General features: G+C 39.7%; 2 protein-coding genes across 3 annotated transcripts in view; one reads left to right on the top strand and one right to left on the bottom strand.

The window, feature by feature from the left end:
* LOC309644252 (uncharacterized protein) overlaps positions 1–17,024 on the bottom strand; it is a 153,229-nt gene that overhangs the window by 102,962 nt on the left and 33,243 nt on the right. The gene's annotated exons all lie outside the window — the stretch shown is intronic.
* On the top strand, positions 3,029–15,808 carry SDE2 (SDE2 telomere maintenance homolog). 2 transcript variants are annotated; one of them, XM_082427259.1, is made up of 8 exons: positions 3,069–3,204; positions 5,933–6,011; positions 8,778–8,895; positions 9,898–10,009; positions 10,345–10,514; positions 11,297–11,411; positions 13,101–13,605; positions 15,473–15,808. In XM_082427259.1, the coding sequence occupies exons 4-8, from the start codon at positions 9,909–9,911 to the stop codon at positions 15,692–15,694; spliced, it is 1,113 nt and encodes a 370-aa protein (XP_082283385.1). In that variant the 5' UTR covers positions 3,069–3,204; positions 5,933–6,011; positions 8,778–8,895; positions 9,898–9,908; the 3' UTR covers positions 15,695–15,808. The 2 variants fall into 2 exon arrangements, with proteins under 2 accessions (XP_082283384.1, XP_082283385.1); XM_082427258.1 differs by lacking the exon at positions 5,933–6,011 and having other exon boundaries at positions 3,029–3,204.

The raw sequence follows: 17,024 nt of genomic DNA, 5'->3' as shown, positions 1-17,024 counted from the left end.
GTGGGCTTCTACATTCAGCACTGACTGTGGGTCCAGCTTTTTATCTCTGCTCTGCGCTTCTACCTTACTCTCCTCTTCTACCCTCTCCAGAATCAGAGCTAAAAAAAACACCTCTTCGGGCTTCCCTGGTGGCACAGTGGTTAAGAATCTGCCTGCCAATGCAGGGGACACGGGTTCGAGCCCTGGTCCGGGAAGATCCCACATGCCGCGGAACAGCTAAGCCCGTGCGCCACAACTAAATTAAATAAATTAAAACAAAAAAACAAAAAAAAAACCAACTCTTCTACCTCTCAACTCCATCTCACCCTTGACGGGTCCTGTTTTCTTCCACCCAGTAAAGGAAGGAGGGTGGAGCTGTGCCTTCATTGGCAGCCAAACATCTCGGGTGCTTGCTTCAGGCTCCACCTCCCACACCAACCACCACCCAGTGTGGACTACACAGCTCTTACCCAGAAGCTGTTTTTCCATCCTAGGAGCTGACCTCATTGTTCCTGGGTTGGGAGCCATCTACAAGGCGACACTTACCAATTGGGGAGTCTAGAGCAGTTTTGCGTTTGTGGCACTGGAGGAGTCATCTTGTCCCATTGTCTTTTGTCATAAAGATGGCATTAACAACCTCCTTTCGTCTTCTCTGAGCACGAACATGGCTGAAAACACGGAAGGGTGACTTGCATGTCACACATGGATGTAGTCTGTGAATTCACTAGTTCAGGAGCCTTGCTGTCATTTATGAAAACTGCCAGAGTTGTACGGCTCTGCTTCCTGTTCTTACCGACCAGCAGGACATTCTGGCTCAGTTGAGCCCCTGTCATGGGCTGCCACACAAACGTTGTCTGGTGCTGTCATTTCCTGGCAGTGAACAATATTCCCCATTGCCTCAGGATGCTCTCACAGTGTCCTTCTCGTGGTGGTTGAACCAGTCTTCAAAAAGCAAATGTATAGCTAGAGTCAATCTTTTGGAGAAGATGGGCAGAAACAAGGCCAGTGTGGTTTATTGCAAAGAACACCAAATACAGTTCTAAGAGCACAGCTACACTCTTTTGATAGTAGAGGAACTAGGCCCCCACCCACTCACCACTTAGTGTCACAACCCTACATGTGTCTTCCTGTCCCTTCCCTACCTAACACCGTGAGGTGGGAAACGTGTTAGTGGTTGTCTCTATTTTATCATAACCACTGACCAGCCTGGCCACACAACACCGTCTACTGGACACCACCACACACTCTCAGCCATCCAGCCAGTCAGCTGTGTTTCTAGATTTTTTTCCACTGCTGTGCATTGTTTTCTTGGTCACAGCCCTAACTTTAGGTACATCAATTTCCTCATTATTTAAATGTATTCAGTAATGATAACCCAAGTTGAATCTGCATCCTTAGGAGAGAAAGGGTTCTATTAGTGCAAGTTATGTCTCTTCAGATGTATATTGGGAATAATTAGACTTACTACCTTAGTAATTCATCAAATATCCAGCTAATATTGATTTAATGTCTACTTTGTGTGTGTCATAGTGCTAAGTGCTTATTGTGAAGATTTAACAACAGATTATATACTGCTCAGGAGATTTTTGTCTTCGAAAAGTTAATAATAGTTATTTCATATATTATATGACAAATGCCTTTTCAATACTTGGGATTTATTTTTAACAATAGGAATTTAAATGCAATAAAGGGATAAAGAGTGAACAATTTCATTCAGACTTCAGGTTTTGGAAGGACTAGATATAATGTTAGTTAGTAATAAACAATGTGGACTTCCCTTATTAGAAAGATACATACTTAGTGAGACATTTACTGACTCCAGGGTCACCACGTCACCCTCTTTGCAAAACACTGGTCTCTAGCACCGCATCTTTGTTATTTTGTGTAATTTTTATCTCCTGGCACCCCCATGGAGGCACTTTCTCATTTTTCCTCCTGTGTAAGTGAAATAAAGGCAACAGTGTCTACAACTTCAGAGGCCTTGAAATTTTATTGTTGTTCATACCGCCACAGTTAAAATGATTTCTGAATTTTTTGTTGCTTTCCCTTCAGCAGAGTTTCATTTGCCAAGTACCTGAGCGGCAGCGAATTCGATTCTGTGGGCGGATGTATTTGTGTTTAACAGGCAAAGATATCTCCTAAGAACCCTCCTATCTTCACACTCGTCGCCTTTATATTTTTCAGGATTTGAGGAATACCATAATCTCAGCATATTAAATATGAAGGGGCTCCTTCGGATTCCCAGAGCCTTAAAGTTAGGCTATGCAAAAATGTGCGAGTGTGTTTCCATGGTGCGGAATGAAAGTTATGGCAGGGTTTTTCGAAGCAGCATTTCTATAAGCGTCACTCCTGCCACTGCCTTTCACAAGGGCCCACTTGCTGTGAAATATTTTGAAAACAGAGCTGAAGTGAAGCTAACGCAGAGCGCAAACAGGCGGAAGTACGAATAAACTGAGCGTGGCTGGCAGAAACCGAGAGGTTGGCAGTTTCCGCAAAGGAAGAGAATGCTTGGTAAACCGGGAGGAAAAAACCGCCCAGGGCTGTTGTTTAGAAACCTCCCGACCTCCGTTTCCCTTGCCCCTAAGGTTGGGGGAGCTCCCCAGAGCCGAGGAAGCAGGCCCCCAAAACCGCTTCCGGGACTGAAGCTTCCCTCCTCACGCCCCCAGGGAGCAGCGCCTTCTCAGGCCACGATTCCCTGCGACCCAAAAATAACTACACAGACTTGAGGAAAAGGGCCAAAGCCTGCGGCACAGGGAGGTGCTTAGTTACCGACTTATCGCTTTCAGCCAGAACGCTCGAAACCGAACCCCTCGCTAGCCTTTTATAGAGAGTCCCTCGAGCCCCGCCCTAGCAACTTCTCCTAGCAACGCCTCGCCCGGGTGCTCCGCGGTCTTATCGGCCTCTGCCAGGCTCTTCCTGTTCCCCTCCCCCAGGCAGCAGGCTCGGGCGCCCCAAGTCACGTGACTATCCCCAGGGGAGGAACGGGAAGAGCGGAAGATGTGAGGGGCGGGGCGCTGGAGGGCGAGCTGAACGTCATCAAGATACGCCGAGCTGGTTGTGGCGCTTAGCGCTTCTGGGAGTCTTGAGATTCGGCGACTGGGTGAAATGGCGGAGGCTGCGGCCCTGGTGTGGCTTCGGAGCCCCAGCTTCGGCTGCAAGGCGGTGTGGTGTGCCTCCGCCCCGCGCTCCGTACGCGATTTTATCCACCTACACTGCCAAGATCAGGTGAGGTTTGTGGTTCCTGGAAGGAATGGGAAAGCAGGACAGGGGCAGGATTACGTGCGGTGAGGGTCTGTCGGGGGCACGTCTATTCTTTGCGGTTCTCAGTTTTTGAGGCTGAGGGTTAGGGTTTTAAGGTGCTTCAAACTGATGATGAGGCCTGCCTTTGCTTTTGTTTTGTGGTGGTCTTGTCTCACAGAAGGGAGAAAAACCCCTCCGCTCACGGGCGTTTAGTCCGGCCCTCAGTCTGGACTAACAGAATACACTTTGGTATTTATCCGTAAATGAGGCAGTTGGACCAGATGATTTTTAAGGCTCATTTCCTTACGTTCACTCTGTGCTTATATGACGTGCATTTATTGTCCACTGATAACACAGCCCTCTGAGCTCCAACCTAGAGAAGTATGTCATATCCAAACCCAGGCCAAAGGATGGTTGGGAAGGAAATGGATTTGTCTGGTCACTGGTCGGGGCCAAGCACTCACATAGGTCATGTCGAGGGCATGATTCTTAGGGCCTGTCATGTAGATGTTTTCACTAATCATTATGATGCTCTGATTTGCCCAGGCATATTTTTGAAAACCTATCATTGACTTCTAAAGTTACATGTGTGATTTACTTAATTATCAAGTAAGCAAGCTTTTAACAACTATAAGATATTAAACCTATTCAGTTATTTAAAGAATATGCTGGTCTCGCTGAATCTAATTTTAATTTTGACATTTGATCTCCTCTAAACCAAATCTTTACTTGGATTGGTTCCATGAAGAAGCAATGTCTGTTTGCAAATAATGTGGTTTTTCAGTTTCCCCATTTTTCTTCCTAGACTTCAGTCCAGTTTAAAAACTGTCAGAAATGTTTTTACCATCTGAATGGGGAAATATTTTCCAAAATAGTTGGATTTTAATATCTCTGAAAATAACTTTTATCTGATGACCAGTTTTCAAACTTACTGACAGTTGATCCAAAGTGAGACCAGAAAAAAATAAGATCTTAATTATGAGGAGTCTTGGAAAAAATAATTTAAAATAAGCAAGAAATATAAACGAATGGATTCATTCATATACTTAAGACACATGGCCATAACAAATATGAACAAAAACACAAAACTTATAAAAGGGCATTTGATGAGATACTGGAACGAATAAAAATAGCTCAAGTTCATGCTTATGCCTTTTAAAACAGAACTATTCTGACACATGATAAAGTTAGTAGTGTTAGCTCTCCCTGAGAAAGTAAAAATCAACCTGGCTCTTCATCAGGCTGGGATAACACACAGATAAAGCTAGCTGCAAAGTTAATAGGAAACGGTGTTTCTTCCAAGGACATGGTACAGTGATGAAATGTCATAATGACTTCCTTGAAAGTCTGCTTCTTTTTTAGTCTTTGTGAAACCTTACCTCAAAAATCATAGACTATAAGAATAAACTGATGTTGGAAGTTATATCAGTAAGAAGCATCCCACTGTTTCCTTGAGAATCTAAGTCACTTTGATGTAGAGAAGCACTCTTGATTTCCCAGGTGCAGAGCTTCAGATTAGGGGTTTCTGGACACAACATTCCACATTTATCTTAACTTTGTAGTTTCCAAGGAAACAGGAGCCTGGATCTCCTTCACAGTCTAGACCTGATGTTGACCCTTATACACACAGCCCTGCTTTATTGTGAGCCTCTCAAAACATTGTTTCATTTAAATTTTACCTAAATTCCATCCGCCCCAAATCCTATAACTATATCTTTTTATTTGTTGGTGAGATACCTCATGATTCCTCTGGTGTGCAGTCCCTCTCTTGTTGTAGAGAGTCAAGAAATTTGAGTTGTTGAACTATATGTTGTCTCTGGTGACCTTCGGCTGATTGGCCTAAGATACTTTGTGCTTGAAATGCTTTATAATGGTTAAAAACAGTTAAATTGATTCTAAATTTTCTTTGTTATTTTTTTCTACTAGTGATTATTAACTGACAAGAATCTTTAACAAGTAGAAAATGCAATTTTGTTAATCAGTTGTCTCGTTAAATAAGCAGTTCTGTTTGGAAATGAAGTATGATGCATGTTGTATAATCTTTCAGCCTTCATGTTAAAGTCTTTTAAAGTTATTTAGGATTTTAGAAGTACCATACCCATTGGATATATAAGATATTAAAAGAAACTAAAGTAGCTTTTAATTTATAAACAGTAAACATATAGGAGGTATATTACATGTCTCATTTAATTTTTACAGCTCTTTAAAGTGGACAGTATTTTATAGGCAAGAATAGTCCTTCATGTTAATTGCATTATTGCATATAGCCTGAGCTCCCTTGCTCCTCTCTCCTGGTATCATATTTGCCTGGGAAAACTCCAGTCAATTTAAATCCAACTCTCCACCTATTTTACCTGGCATCTGGGCAGTGACCGTGGTAGGGGAACTAATCACGCAAACCAGTCTCACTACAAATTCACAAACACCAACCTTAGTGGTGCTTGGCATTTCTACTGTATTTCTCTAATCCAGAGCATGCTTCCACTGGGTTGCAGGACTGCTGAGAATATTGATCTAAGTAGTCCTTGGGCAGCTGGACAGAACCCAGGATCTCAACACATCTTTAGTAGCTTTGCTCATTTTCCCTAGAGTGCCATCCAAATATTATTTGTGTATACCATGGTGTGAAAAGGGTTGAGAGGCACTGCTCAGTTCATCGCTCTTTCACTCTCCTAGATTACTTTTTCACATCTTCTCTCTTTAAATCTCCAAGACTTCTTCCATCCCAAGGACCATACTTTGTACTCAAGCGGTAAGGAGAGAATTTCTGCATCGTCACACCAGTGCCTCTGGTAGGTACCCGCTGTATATTCAGCCTTCTTGTCTGTTACTGTGGATGAACGGTCATTATTTTACAAATAATTTGCAATTATCTTCTACTTTGTACAGTAACCCCTCCCCCTCACCTACTGAAAGACTTATTTTGGCATTAGTTCTTTCTCCCCTGTATTTTCCAGTGTTTTCCCTTTTTACAGCATCGTTCCTACCAGTGCGCAAACGTGAGCCCACATCCCTTCTAGCTATCAACTTATTTTCTCTGATTTTCTTTAAAAAAAATATTCTTGAAGATAAAACTTTTCTCCTTTAGAACCCACTCTAGTTAGGCTTTTTTGTTCCCATCACTCCAATAGAACAGCTCTTTGTCTTACTGGTCAGTATCTTCTATGTTGCCATATCCAGTGATCAGTTTGCAGTTTTCATCTTGCTTTGTCTGTCAGTGCCAGTTTGCACAGTTGACCATTCCCCGCCGGAGTACACTTTTCTCACTTGTCCAGATATCACTCTCAGTTCTCTTCCACCTCACTGGCCTCTCCTTTCCAGTCTCTTTTGCAGCTTCCTCCTCATCACCCTGAACTCTAATCTTGGAGGGGCCCCTCCCTCATCCCAGTGATTTCATCCATACTCCTGGCTTTAACTACCATCAGTATGCTGACAACTTTCAAATGTAAATCCCCAGTGCAGACTTCTTCCCCAAACTCCAGCCTTGTATAGCCACAAGTCTACTCGGCATCTCCATCTGGCTGTGCGGTAAACATCTCAAAGTAAAATATCTGAGATGAGACTGATTTTCTCCCTCAAACTTCCTTTTCCCTCTTAATGAATGACAACTCCATTTTCCCATTTATCAAACCAGATTTTTGGAATCATCTCTAATTCCTCTGTTGATCTCACTCCCTTCACCCAGAGCATTAGCAAATCCTGTTGCCTTTACCTTCAGAGTATCCTCAGAATCTCACATTTCTCATCATCTCTGCCACTACTGCCCTGGTACAGATGGCCTCATTTCTCACCTGGATTATCACAATAGCTTCTCAATGATCTCTCTGCTTCTATAGTCTTACTTTCAATTTAACAGCTAGAGTGATACTTTAAGAGCATGACTCAGATCTCACTTTGTTCAAAACTCTACAATAGTTTTATTCAGAGTAACATCCAGAGTCCTTACAATGGTTTTGAAGGCCTTGTTACTCCCCTTTTTTGTACTTCATTCTAGCCTCATTGGCTGTGTTGTTGTTCCTTGAATGCTCTAAGTTCATTCCTGTTGCGTTTTCTCTTGTCTCTGTCTGGAATGCTGTTCCCCCAGATAGCCACATGGTTCATTCTCTCACTTTCTTTAATTCTCCACTCAAATGTCACTTGATGAGAGAGGCTCTCCTTGACTATGTATATTAAATAGATTACCACCACACCCATCCGCATATCTTATCCCCTTTACCCTGCATATCACTACTTGACATAATATATAATTTGTTCATTATTTGTCTTCCCCCGCTAGAATGTAAGCTTCATGAGGCAGGATCTGTGTTCACTGTAGTATTCATGGTAGTATCCCAACGCTTGAAAAGTACCTGGCAAATAGTAGGTACTTAATATTTGCTGAATGAATGAATGGGTCCCATTGAAATAGCTGTATGATGTGGTTCAGAATGAATGTTCATAGTTTCCACTTCAGGAAGATGCCGGCAATGCATTTTTCCTTTCTGTTCCTATTTAGATCTCTCTTTTCTTCATGTTGCAGATTTAATTGTCAACCTCCTAAGTTCCATATAACTTTGGAGAATACTCCTCTCTTGTCTCATTTTATGGCATTAGAAACTTGTTTAGAAAGACTTACAGTTTTTATATTTTCTTTTCATCATTTGATCTGAGAATTTTTTTGAAATACATAGAGTGGGTTTGGGGGAGTGTACTTGGGCTTCTGCAGTGATTGGCTGGAACTCAGGGGGATGCTGGCAGAAGAGATGAGACACCAACTGCCAGCTGGTCCTAAAGCTGTTAAAGCTTATGTAGGTAGTATATTAAAAATCATACTTTTGTCTCCTCCTCTCCCCTCTTCTTATCCCTATCTACACTTTTCAAGATGTCACTTTTAAACTTGGGGCCACTCAGTGTTCAACTTGATACTATCTGTTTTAAAAAGTCAGAGGAAATGGGACCTTCAGAGTTACTAGATCTGAGCCCTGAATAGTCTTTTACCTTGACCCCTATTTTCTATTAGAGAAGGAGAAAGAGCAGGTTTTTTGTTTCTGTTTTTTTTTTTTTTTTTTTTAATTTATTTATTTATTTGGCTGTGCCTGTCTTAGTTGCGGCACGTGGGATCTTCATTGCCGCATGCGGGCTCTTGCAGCATTCGGGATCTTTTTTTTAAGTTGCATCATGCAGTATCTTTAGTTGTGGCATGTGAACTCTTAGTTGTGACGTGTGGTATCTAGTTCCCTGACCAGGGATCAAACTCGGGCCCCCTGCACTGGGAGTGTGGAGTCTTAGCCACTGGACCACCAGGGAAGTCCCGAGAGCAGTTTTAATTTTCACCCAAAATGCAGAAAGTTCTTCTGTATATCATGATTAAGTATTAGGAAGAAATCATACCTAGAATACATCATATAAAATGAGTTTTTTCTTTTAGTAGTTTCTATTTTTGCAATTCAACAAATATTAATTGAACACATACTATCTCCTTGTAACTGGAGTAATAAAAAGATAAGCTAGGTCCCTTCCTGCAAGAAACTTGTATTGTCTCATAAACAGCATTGAAAGAACCCCAAACTTGTCTCTAGGATGTTCCAGTGGAATGCTACTTTGTGAAATGCAATGGATCACTCGTTAACACCAGTGACACAGTGCAGCATGGAGCTCTTTATAGTTTGGAACCCAGACTTCGTGGTGGAAAAGGAGGTAGGACATGAATGTTGATGGCTTAGTTGTAACACATCTGCGTTCTGTAGCCATATGTATTAAATTAACAAACTCCTTGGTGTCTGTAATGTACCATACTCGATTTGCCTTGTGAAATCCTTTGTTTGCTTATCTAATTTTGCATATTTTCTCTCTTATTCTTTTTGAGGTAGATACCGTATGATAAAATTCCCACCTTCTCCAGCTGGATCGCTCTTAGGCACCCTAGGCTCTCAAACTCTAGGGAGGATTAGATGAAGAGAGGTGATTGTTATTCTGTCCAGTTTGCAGATGAGTGTCAGAACAATCAAATCTCCTTGTGCCTTTCTCAAGACTTTTGTCTAGTTATTGTAGTTCCAAGGGAGGTCTAAAGCCACTTTATGAAATACAACGGTTTACAGATTGAGGTAGATTAAGGTCCTGATTGTAGTAACTCATCTTAGAAGAGAAAAAAGAAACTAAAAGAGCAAAAACTGAATATGAACAGTTCTTGGTGTTTCTCCTGATGCACTAACATAATCCTTAGGCGTTCTCAAAATCTGTGGTGATTCAGTTTGGTTTTCAAAGAGCTAACATTTCAGATTATAATCATCCTGCTGTTTGAAATTGTGTCAATAAGAATGAAGCTTGTCGTATCAGCCAGTGACAGCTTAAAATTGCCTCCTTGCAAAATCTCACCATATAATTTTTAAAATTCTTAATCGTGGAATCTTGGGATTTCTGGCACTGGGTAAAGCCCTCTAAAATAGCCCAGTGGTGCAGGTATTGATACAATATTGCAGAAGTATAAGAGGAAGTGTAAAAAGCATGAGATTGAATCAGATTTATCAGTACTCTTACCTTTGCTACCTGGGTTGGAATCTTGATGTACATTTCCTTTAAAACTGAAAAGAAAGTAGAGATCACCTGTAGTCTTGTGATATAATACTATTTTCACAAATTTGGCTTTTGTCCATCCTTGATCACTTTTTTAACCTGCTTTCTCCAAACATATTTGCTCAGGTTTTGGCTCTATGCTCCGAGCACTTGGTGCTCAGATTGAGAAGACAACCAATCGAGAAGCTTGCCGGGATCTCAGTGGAAGGAGACTGCGAGATGTCAATCACGAAAAAGCGTAAGATGCCCGCCTGTTTTAATTTTTTTTTAAGAAACATACTTTTCTATCATTAGTGATTGTACACATGCCATGCATATCAGAAATGTAAACTTGAAATACTTATGCTCTAATTTGTTGTTATCAGATTTAACTTTTTCTGTAATTTAATAATTATCTTTGGGTTTTAGTCAAGTCCATAACAGTATGCTAGTAGTAAGCATGGCACACCTTTCTGAGGGAATATCACAGTATGAACAAGAGTGCATTAATTTGTCTGGGTGGGGTGTTTTATATATAAAAACACATGTGCCTAATATAGCCATTCAGTTACATCTCTTCTCTCCCATCCCCAGAATGGCTGAATGGGTAAAACAACAAGCCGAGCGAGAAGCTGAAAAGGAGCAAAAGCGCCTGGAACGATTGCAACGGAAGCTTGCAGAACCCAGGCACTGCTTCACCAGCCCCGACTACCAGCAGCAGTGCCATGAGATGGCCGAGCGCCTGGAGGATTCCGTCCTCCGAGGTGAGAATGAGGATTCCATAGTGCCATCAGCAGGCGTCCCTGAAGCCAGCTGTTCCACACAGAGGGCAGTTCTTAGGCCATTTTGGGTTACAGACTTCTGAGAAACTGATGAAGCTGTGGAATTCCTCCCCTCAGTAATGAATACAGTATATCTTACAACCCAGGGAAAAAACCCATACACTCACACAACATTTGACATACTTGACCCCTGAACTCTGTGGGCTCATGGGCCCCAGGTAAGAATACTTTCTGTGCTTCATGGGAATAAGCTAAGTCTTCAGGAGGTGCCTAGACCCCAACATTTTGCTTCCAGTTTTAGGTCTCTTTTTTAAAAAACGTTTTTTAATGAGAATGATTTTCATTAACTTTTATGTTTTTAGCATCCAAAGCATTATGCTAGGGCTATTGTGCATTCAATTGAATAAGGAGTCTTTTCTATCAAAAGGGTTATGGCATAACAGGGGAAAGACAGTTGTATGCAAATAACAAGCACAAGGGGATGAATCGTTAGGTTTGAGGAGAGATAGGTATGAATCTGTCAGCCTCAGAATTACAAATTGGACATGGTGCTTTAAAAATCCGGTTCAAGAGCCAGAATGCTTATCTTAAATCTGTGTAAATTTGAGATTAGTCTCATTTTAACTGGATTAAATTTTGGTATGTTAAGAAATTTAAATCTAGAGCTTTAGATTGCAGCTGTTTTGCAATCCAGATTATTTATAAATTCTTTAATTGAACTTAGTCCTGATAGTAGAAACTGAGTTGTTAAAATGTCTGGTTAGGTATGCAGGCTGCCTCCAGCAAGACGGTATCAGCAGAAATCCGTGAGAGTCGGAAACGGCCTAACAAATCAAAAACAGACAGAACAGCCAGTGCAGAGAAAAAGAAATGCTTTTGGTAAGTATGTTCATTTTCATTTCAAATAGATCTTTGAGGACTGAAGAAAAAAAAATTTTTTTCCTTCTGTTTATCCCTCTGGAATATCTTGTTCTGAAACTTACCTACTCTATTTTTTTCTTATCTACCTGGAATAAACATACTATTAAGTAAAGTCTGATGGAAGCTCAGAAATTTTCCAGAGTGCTTCAGTTCAGGTTTCAGTGATTCTCACATTGTATACATTAGTAATGGTTTCTGCCATAAGTGCCATTCATAGACTCTAAATGATAACTTTTTTCCTTACAGTGGAAAATCACATATTTATACTTGAATTACTGTTAGGTGTTGAAAGAGTTAACTTTCAAAAATTCCAGGTGGAAGCCATGGCTTTACTTTCCAGGTTGTTCTGTTTTCTCTGTGGTTTTTCGTAGTCGTCACTGAGGTCTTTGGTCACTTTGCCAGACCTCTCTTCACCACTTTTGCACTTGCAGGTGAAAAGCACAACAGTACTTTTTCTTACCCATTCTTCTTACAGTTCTCCCACCCTTCCCAGTTGGTCCTCTGGTTACCAGCTCAGTTCCCTTGGGCCGAGTTCTAGAATATGATAAGTGCAAATGGATCTTGGTTTCCTTGTTGGCTTCCCCTTTGGGGATAGAAAGATAATTATTAACTAAACACCATGTAACTCTTGTGAGTCCAGCATAGAATTTTTTGTGTTCTTTCTGAAATGTGAATTAAATGTTCCTGAGAGAAAAGATAGTAGTATTTCCTGTGGGTTTCTCTTTTTTAAGCCAGGTTTATTGTGGTATAATTTATATATGGTAAAATTCACCCTTTTTGAACAGTTCTACAAGTTTTGAAAATTTTATAATATACAGTCATGTAACCATCACCAAAATCAAGCTATGGAATATTTTCATCACCCTAAGAAGTTCCCACGTGTCCCTTTGCAGTTAATTTTCTTCCTCCACCTCCATTCCTGGCAACCCCTGATCACTGGTGTGATGTTTGTTCATATGGTTTTGTCTTTTCCAGAATGTCATCATGTCTGCTGCTTTCACTTACAATAATGCTTTCGAGATCCACAGATGGTATTATATGTATCAGTAGTTCGTTCCTTTCTATTGCCAAGTATTGTTGCCTGGTATGGCTGTACCACAATTTGTTTATCATCCATTCTCTAGTTGTTAGAGGTTTGGGTGGTTTCCAGTTTTGGGCAATTATGAATAAAACAGGATTTTCTTTCTTTTTTTTTTGGCCGTGCCATGTGGCATGTGGGATCTTAGTTCCTTGATCAAGGATCGAACCTGTGCCCCCTGCAGTGGAAACTTGGAGCCCTAACCACTGGACCGCCAGGGAATTCCCAGGATTTTCTTTTAACTGTTTATTATTTTATCTAATTTCCAACAGTTAAAATTCATACAGTATTGGGGAAAAAAGTTTTAAGCAAAACCAGTTTGTTTTAAGAGAGTCACAGCTTTTAAAAAGAGATCCTGTTGGATCTTTGGCATGTTGCTTCCCGTCTCACTGAAGTTTTTTTTCCTTTTATACCTCTGGAATATCTTGTTCTGAAACTCACCTACTCTCCATCTCAAGCTAGCCGATACCTTTATTCAGAGTCTGTTTCCTGGACAAACTGCAACTCTTTTTTTTTTTTTTTAAGTAGAAGCTGTAAGTGGTGTTAAACCTTTTTGTTGCTTCTAATAGGTTGGGCATGGAAGGACTAGAGACTGCAGAAGGGTCTGGCTCTGAGAGCTCCGATAATGACAGTGCAGAAGCACCTAGTACTTCAGGAATGAGCTTTCACGTTCCCCAAAATGGCAGTGATGGTGTTGAGATGGCAGCCGAATTTCCTAGTAGCTCTCAGCAGGCAAGAGTATTGAGTGCAGACTCTAGATCACGAGAAAAACTACAGACCCCTGTGACGGACTCTGGGAATGATATTTCAGAAGACTTGTATGCTGAGCTGGGAGAGGCATCTACCCAGGAGTACATGGAAAGGAAGATGGCTATAGAAACAGAGAAAACCCAGGAGAAAAATGAGGCAGAGAGTAAAGAACCCTTAGAAAAGGAAGCAGCTGGAGTTGGACTGAATAAGGAGCAGGAGACCAAAGAAATGACTGATGGGGAAAGAGCTGCCAAGGGAGCACCTGGAGAAGATAGAGAAAACATACCTGTTGCCAAGCTGGAGGAAAGCCAGTCAGGAAACACAGTAAGTAAATTTGGAGGGTTGATGTCTAAAGCCAAATCAGTTTAATCTCTGTAGTAAGTCATTAAAATGAAAAGATGTGCTTTTCCCCATCAGCTGCTTAGTGGAAAGGCTTGTTTAATAATCAGAAGTACAGATGATGGTGAAACTTGCCATGTCCCCCCAAAAAATCCTTAGTTTTTATTTTTTTTAAAGCTCTGGAATTGGTACTATTTTGCCACTAGGTGGTGTCCTTGGTTCCGTGTTTCATCAATTCTAAGATGCACGTTTTTCACGTTTTAATACCTCTGAATTTGGATATATATCACGGTATAGTTTAATTGGTATTGTTATTCTTTCTTAATAACGCATGCACTAATAAGGCATATTATGATAGATGGCATTTTTAGCTTTGATAAAATTTACTTATGTTCCTATCACTAAATTTCTAGTTACTTAGTTTTTCTTTCTCATGTGAGTTACTGTTTGAACACAGTTGTCAGTTGGATGTGAAGATCTTTCCTGTAGAAGAGGAGCAGCTCCTTTTTAAGTTATCATTAAATCTTAAGCCCCACACTCAACCTTTTAAAAATTTATTTTCATTGTGCATGCTTTTCCTTAAATAGTTATTTGCCACCTTTAGTGGACTTAACTTCCAGCAAAAATCTTTAATGTTTACTCTTCAGTCTAATGATTTGCTTTTTAGGATAGATGAAACCTGAACTACTTGGCTTCTTTGGTAAACACAAAGCTTATCATTATTTATTTAACCAGCACCTTCCCTACTTGTGCTGGTTAAACAAGCAAAAATGCACATATTGCCCTTTCTAGGGAAGATAGTGAAATTTTTTATGCTAAGGGCTTTAAATTGACCCTTACACCACCTCTGGAGTTATAAGCATGTAGCTTTTATGTTACTCATATATGCTAGGAGTTTATCCTAACCAAAGTCTTGGAAAAATGAAGAAAGGAAAATAGAATAAAACCTGATTTGACTTTCAGTCTCTGAGCTTTTAACTGTGGAAATTTTGTTCTTGATGTAGTTGTAGCTGTTGTATTCATAATAATCATGTACAACCATGTGTGATTCTCCAAAGACACATAAGTGGTGGTTTAGGATTTGGCCATATATAAAGAAGCCAAGATTCACTCCAGATATCTTAACAAAATGGGCTTTTTTTTTTAAAAAATAAAGATCACCTAGAAAGATAGTTTGTCCCTAGAGCTCTTCAATATTTTTAAAAAACAACTTACTGTGAGAGCAAATTACTGACCTTTGAATATGTTTTCTAAACCCCCGGTGGTGAATGCTTTCGTTCTTTGCAGAGCACCCGTCATTAGAAGTATTTAATTTTGTCTTAAAGTCTATCAAGGTGCTTGGTGGATAGAACAGTTGCAAGTCTTTTGAACAGCATTTAAATTTGTCAAGTTACATAAGTGAGAACTTTGATAATCACAGTTATTTGATTAAAATGGAAAGCTTAGGATTATGGGGTTAGTAGATTCACAGGCATAGGAATCTCGTTAAAATGAGGCTTTATAGGGTGCTTTTCTCTGGTCATAGTATGGGGGTAGGTGAGGTACATTTTGCTATTTGAATTTTTACTGGAAAAATCAAAAAAGAAAAGTAATATTAAGAATCTGTTCAAGAATTCTGTAACTTGTTACTCTTCTGAATACTTGTTTCTAAGTTTATAGATAAAAATTAATATTTGTTAATTATATGTATTGACAATGTGTAGAGAATAACATGATTATTAAAATTCAGTAGTAAGATATGGCATAGTAAATGAAAATTTCTTGAAAAACAGAAGGTCGATGACAATTGAAGAAAGTTTTGTTCAGAGGAATGGACGTATTTAAAATTTTTCTTTCTTTTTCTTCTTCTCAGGATATTGGTCAGGAAACTGTAGATTTACTGGCATTCAGCTCTGTTGCAGAAGTGGAGTTGCTGGGTTTGGAGAAGCTCAAGTGTGAACTCACGGCCCGGGGACTGAAGTGCGGGGGCACTCTCCAGGAGCGGGCGGCGAGGCTCTTCTCTGTCAGAGGACTGGCAAAGGAGCGGATAGATCCAGCTTTATTTGCCAAGCCTTCGAAAGGGAAGAAGAAGTGAATTTCATCAGAGCTGATTTCCTGTTTCTTTATAGGCTAGCGCTTACAACCTGTATAATGTTGACTCTTGGACATTATTCTTGTTGCTATTAAAGGTGACTTTTTAATAACCAAATTCTAACTGTCCTCTTTTTCATTATTAGATTTACAGAATTAATTTGTGAAACCCTCTGGGCCTGAAGTTTTTTTTCTGGGAAGGTTTCTTATAACTTATTTCTTTAATAAATATAGGGCTATTCAGAGTTTGGGTTTCATCTTGTGTCGTTTAGGTAAATTATAATTTCAAAGAATTTATCCATTTGACCCCAGTTGTCAGATTTGTGGCCATAAAGTTATTCATAATAGTCCTTTCTATCCTTTTAACATCTTGTAGGAGCTGTAGTGGTAACTTCTTTTTCATTCTGATACTGGTAATTTCTGTTTTCTCCTTCTTGATCAGTCTAGCTAGGAGTTTATTGTTTTGTTGATCTGTTTTCAAAGAGCCAACTTTTGGCTTTGTTGATTTTTAATTGTTTTTAATTTCATTGATTTCTGCTCTTTATCATTTCCTTTCTTCTACTTAGGTTGGGTTTACTTTACTCTTTTTTCTTTATCTTCTTAAGGTAAGTCCTAGGTCATTGATTTTAGACTTTTTTTTCTAGTATAAATATTTAAAGCTGTAAGTTTTTCTTTAAGCACTGTTTTAGCTGCATCTCAAAAATTTTAACATGTTGTATTTTCATTTTCATTCAGTTCCAAGTATTTTCTAGCTTCCTTTTGAATTCTTTGACCCATGGATTATCTAGAAGTATGTTGTCTAATTAGCAAATGTTAAACTTTCAGTTTATTTAAACTAAAAAAAAAAGTTCACCCATTTCTCCCACCCTGTACCCCCCTGCCTCTGACAACCACCAATCAGTTCTCTGTATCTATCAGCTTGAGGGGATTTTTTAATTAAAAAAAATTTTTTTTTAATTCCATGTTTAAGAGAGGTCATACAGTATTTGTCTTTATCTGACTTATTTCACTGAGCATAGTGCCCTCAAGTTCCATTCATGTTGTTGCAAATGGCAAGATTTACTTCTTTGTTACAGCTGAATAATATTCCATTGTATATACTTACCACATCTTCATTCATCTATCATCCATTGATGGACACTTAGGTTGTTTTCATATCTTGGCTATTATAAATAATGCTGCAGTGAACATGGGGGTGCGTATAGCTTTTCAAGTTAATGTTTTCGTTTTCCTCAGATAAATAGCTAGAAGTGGAATTGCTATATTGTATAGTAGTTCTAGTTTTAATTTTTTGAGGAACCTCCATACTATTTTCCATAGTAGCTGCACCAATT

This window comes from Balaenoptera physalus, assembly GCF_965194825.1.
Source record: "Balaenoptera physalus genome assembly, chromosome: 1".
Classification (NCBI taxonomy): domain Eukaryota; kingdom Metazoa; phylum Chordata; class Mammalia; order Artiodactyla; family Balaenopteridae; genus Balaenoptera; species Balaenoptera physalus.
Note: the sequence above shows the minus strand (reverse complement) of the source record. Positions and strands in the feature narration are given on the sequence as shown.

Bases quoted from the DNA above. Each gene is read 5' to 3' on its own strand.
- SDE2 (XM_082427258.1), top strand. From the start codon at position 3,085: ATGGCGGAGGCTGCGGCCCTGGTGTGGCTTCGGAGCCCCAGCTTCGGC. The intron at 8,896-9,897 runs GTAGGACATGAA...ATATTTGCTCAG, and splicing joins ACTTCGTGGTGGAAAAGGAG to GTTTTGGCTCTATGCTCCGA. The intron at 11,412-13,100 runs GTAAGTATGTTC...TGCTTCTAATAG, and splicing joins GAGAAAAAGAAATGCTTTTG to GTTGGGCATGGAAGGACTAG.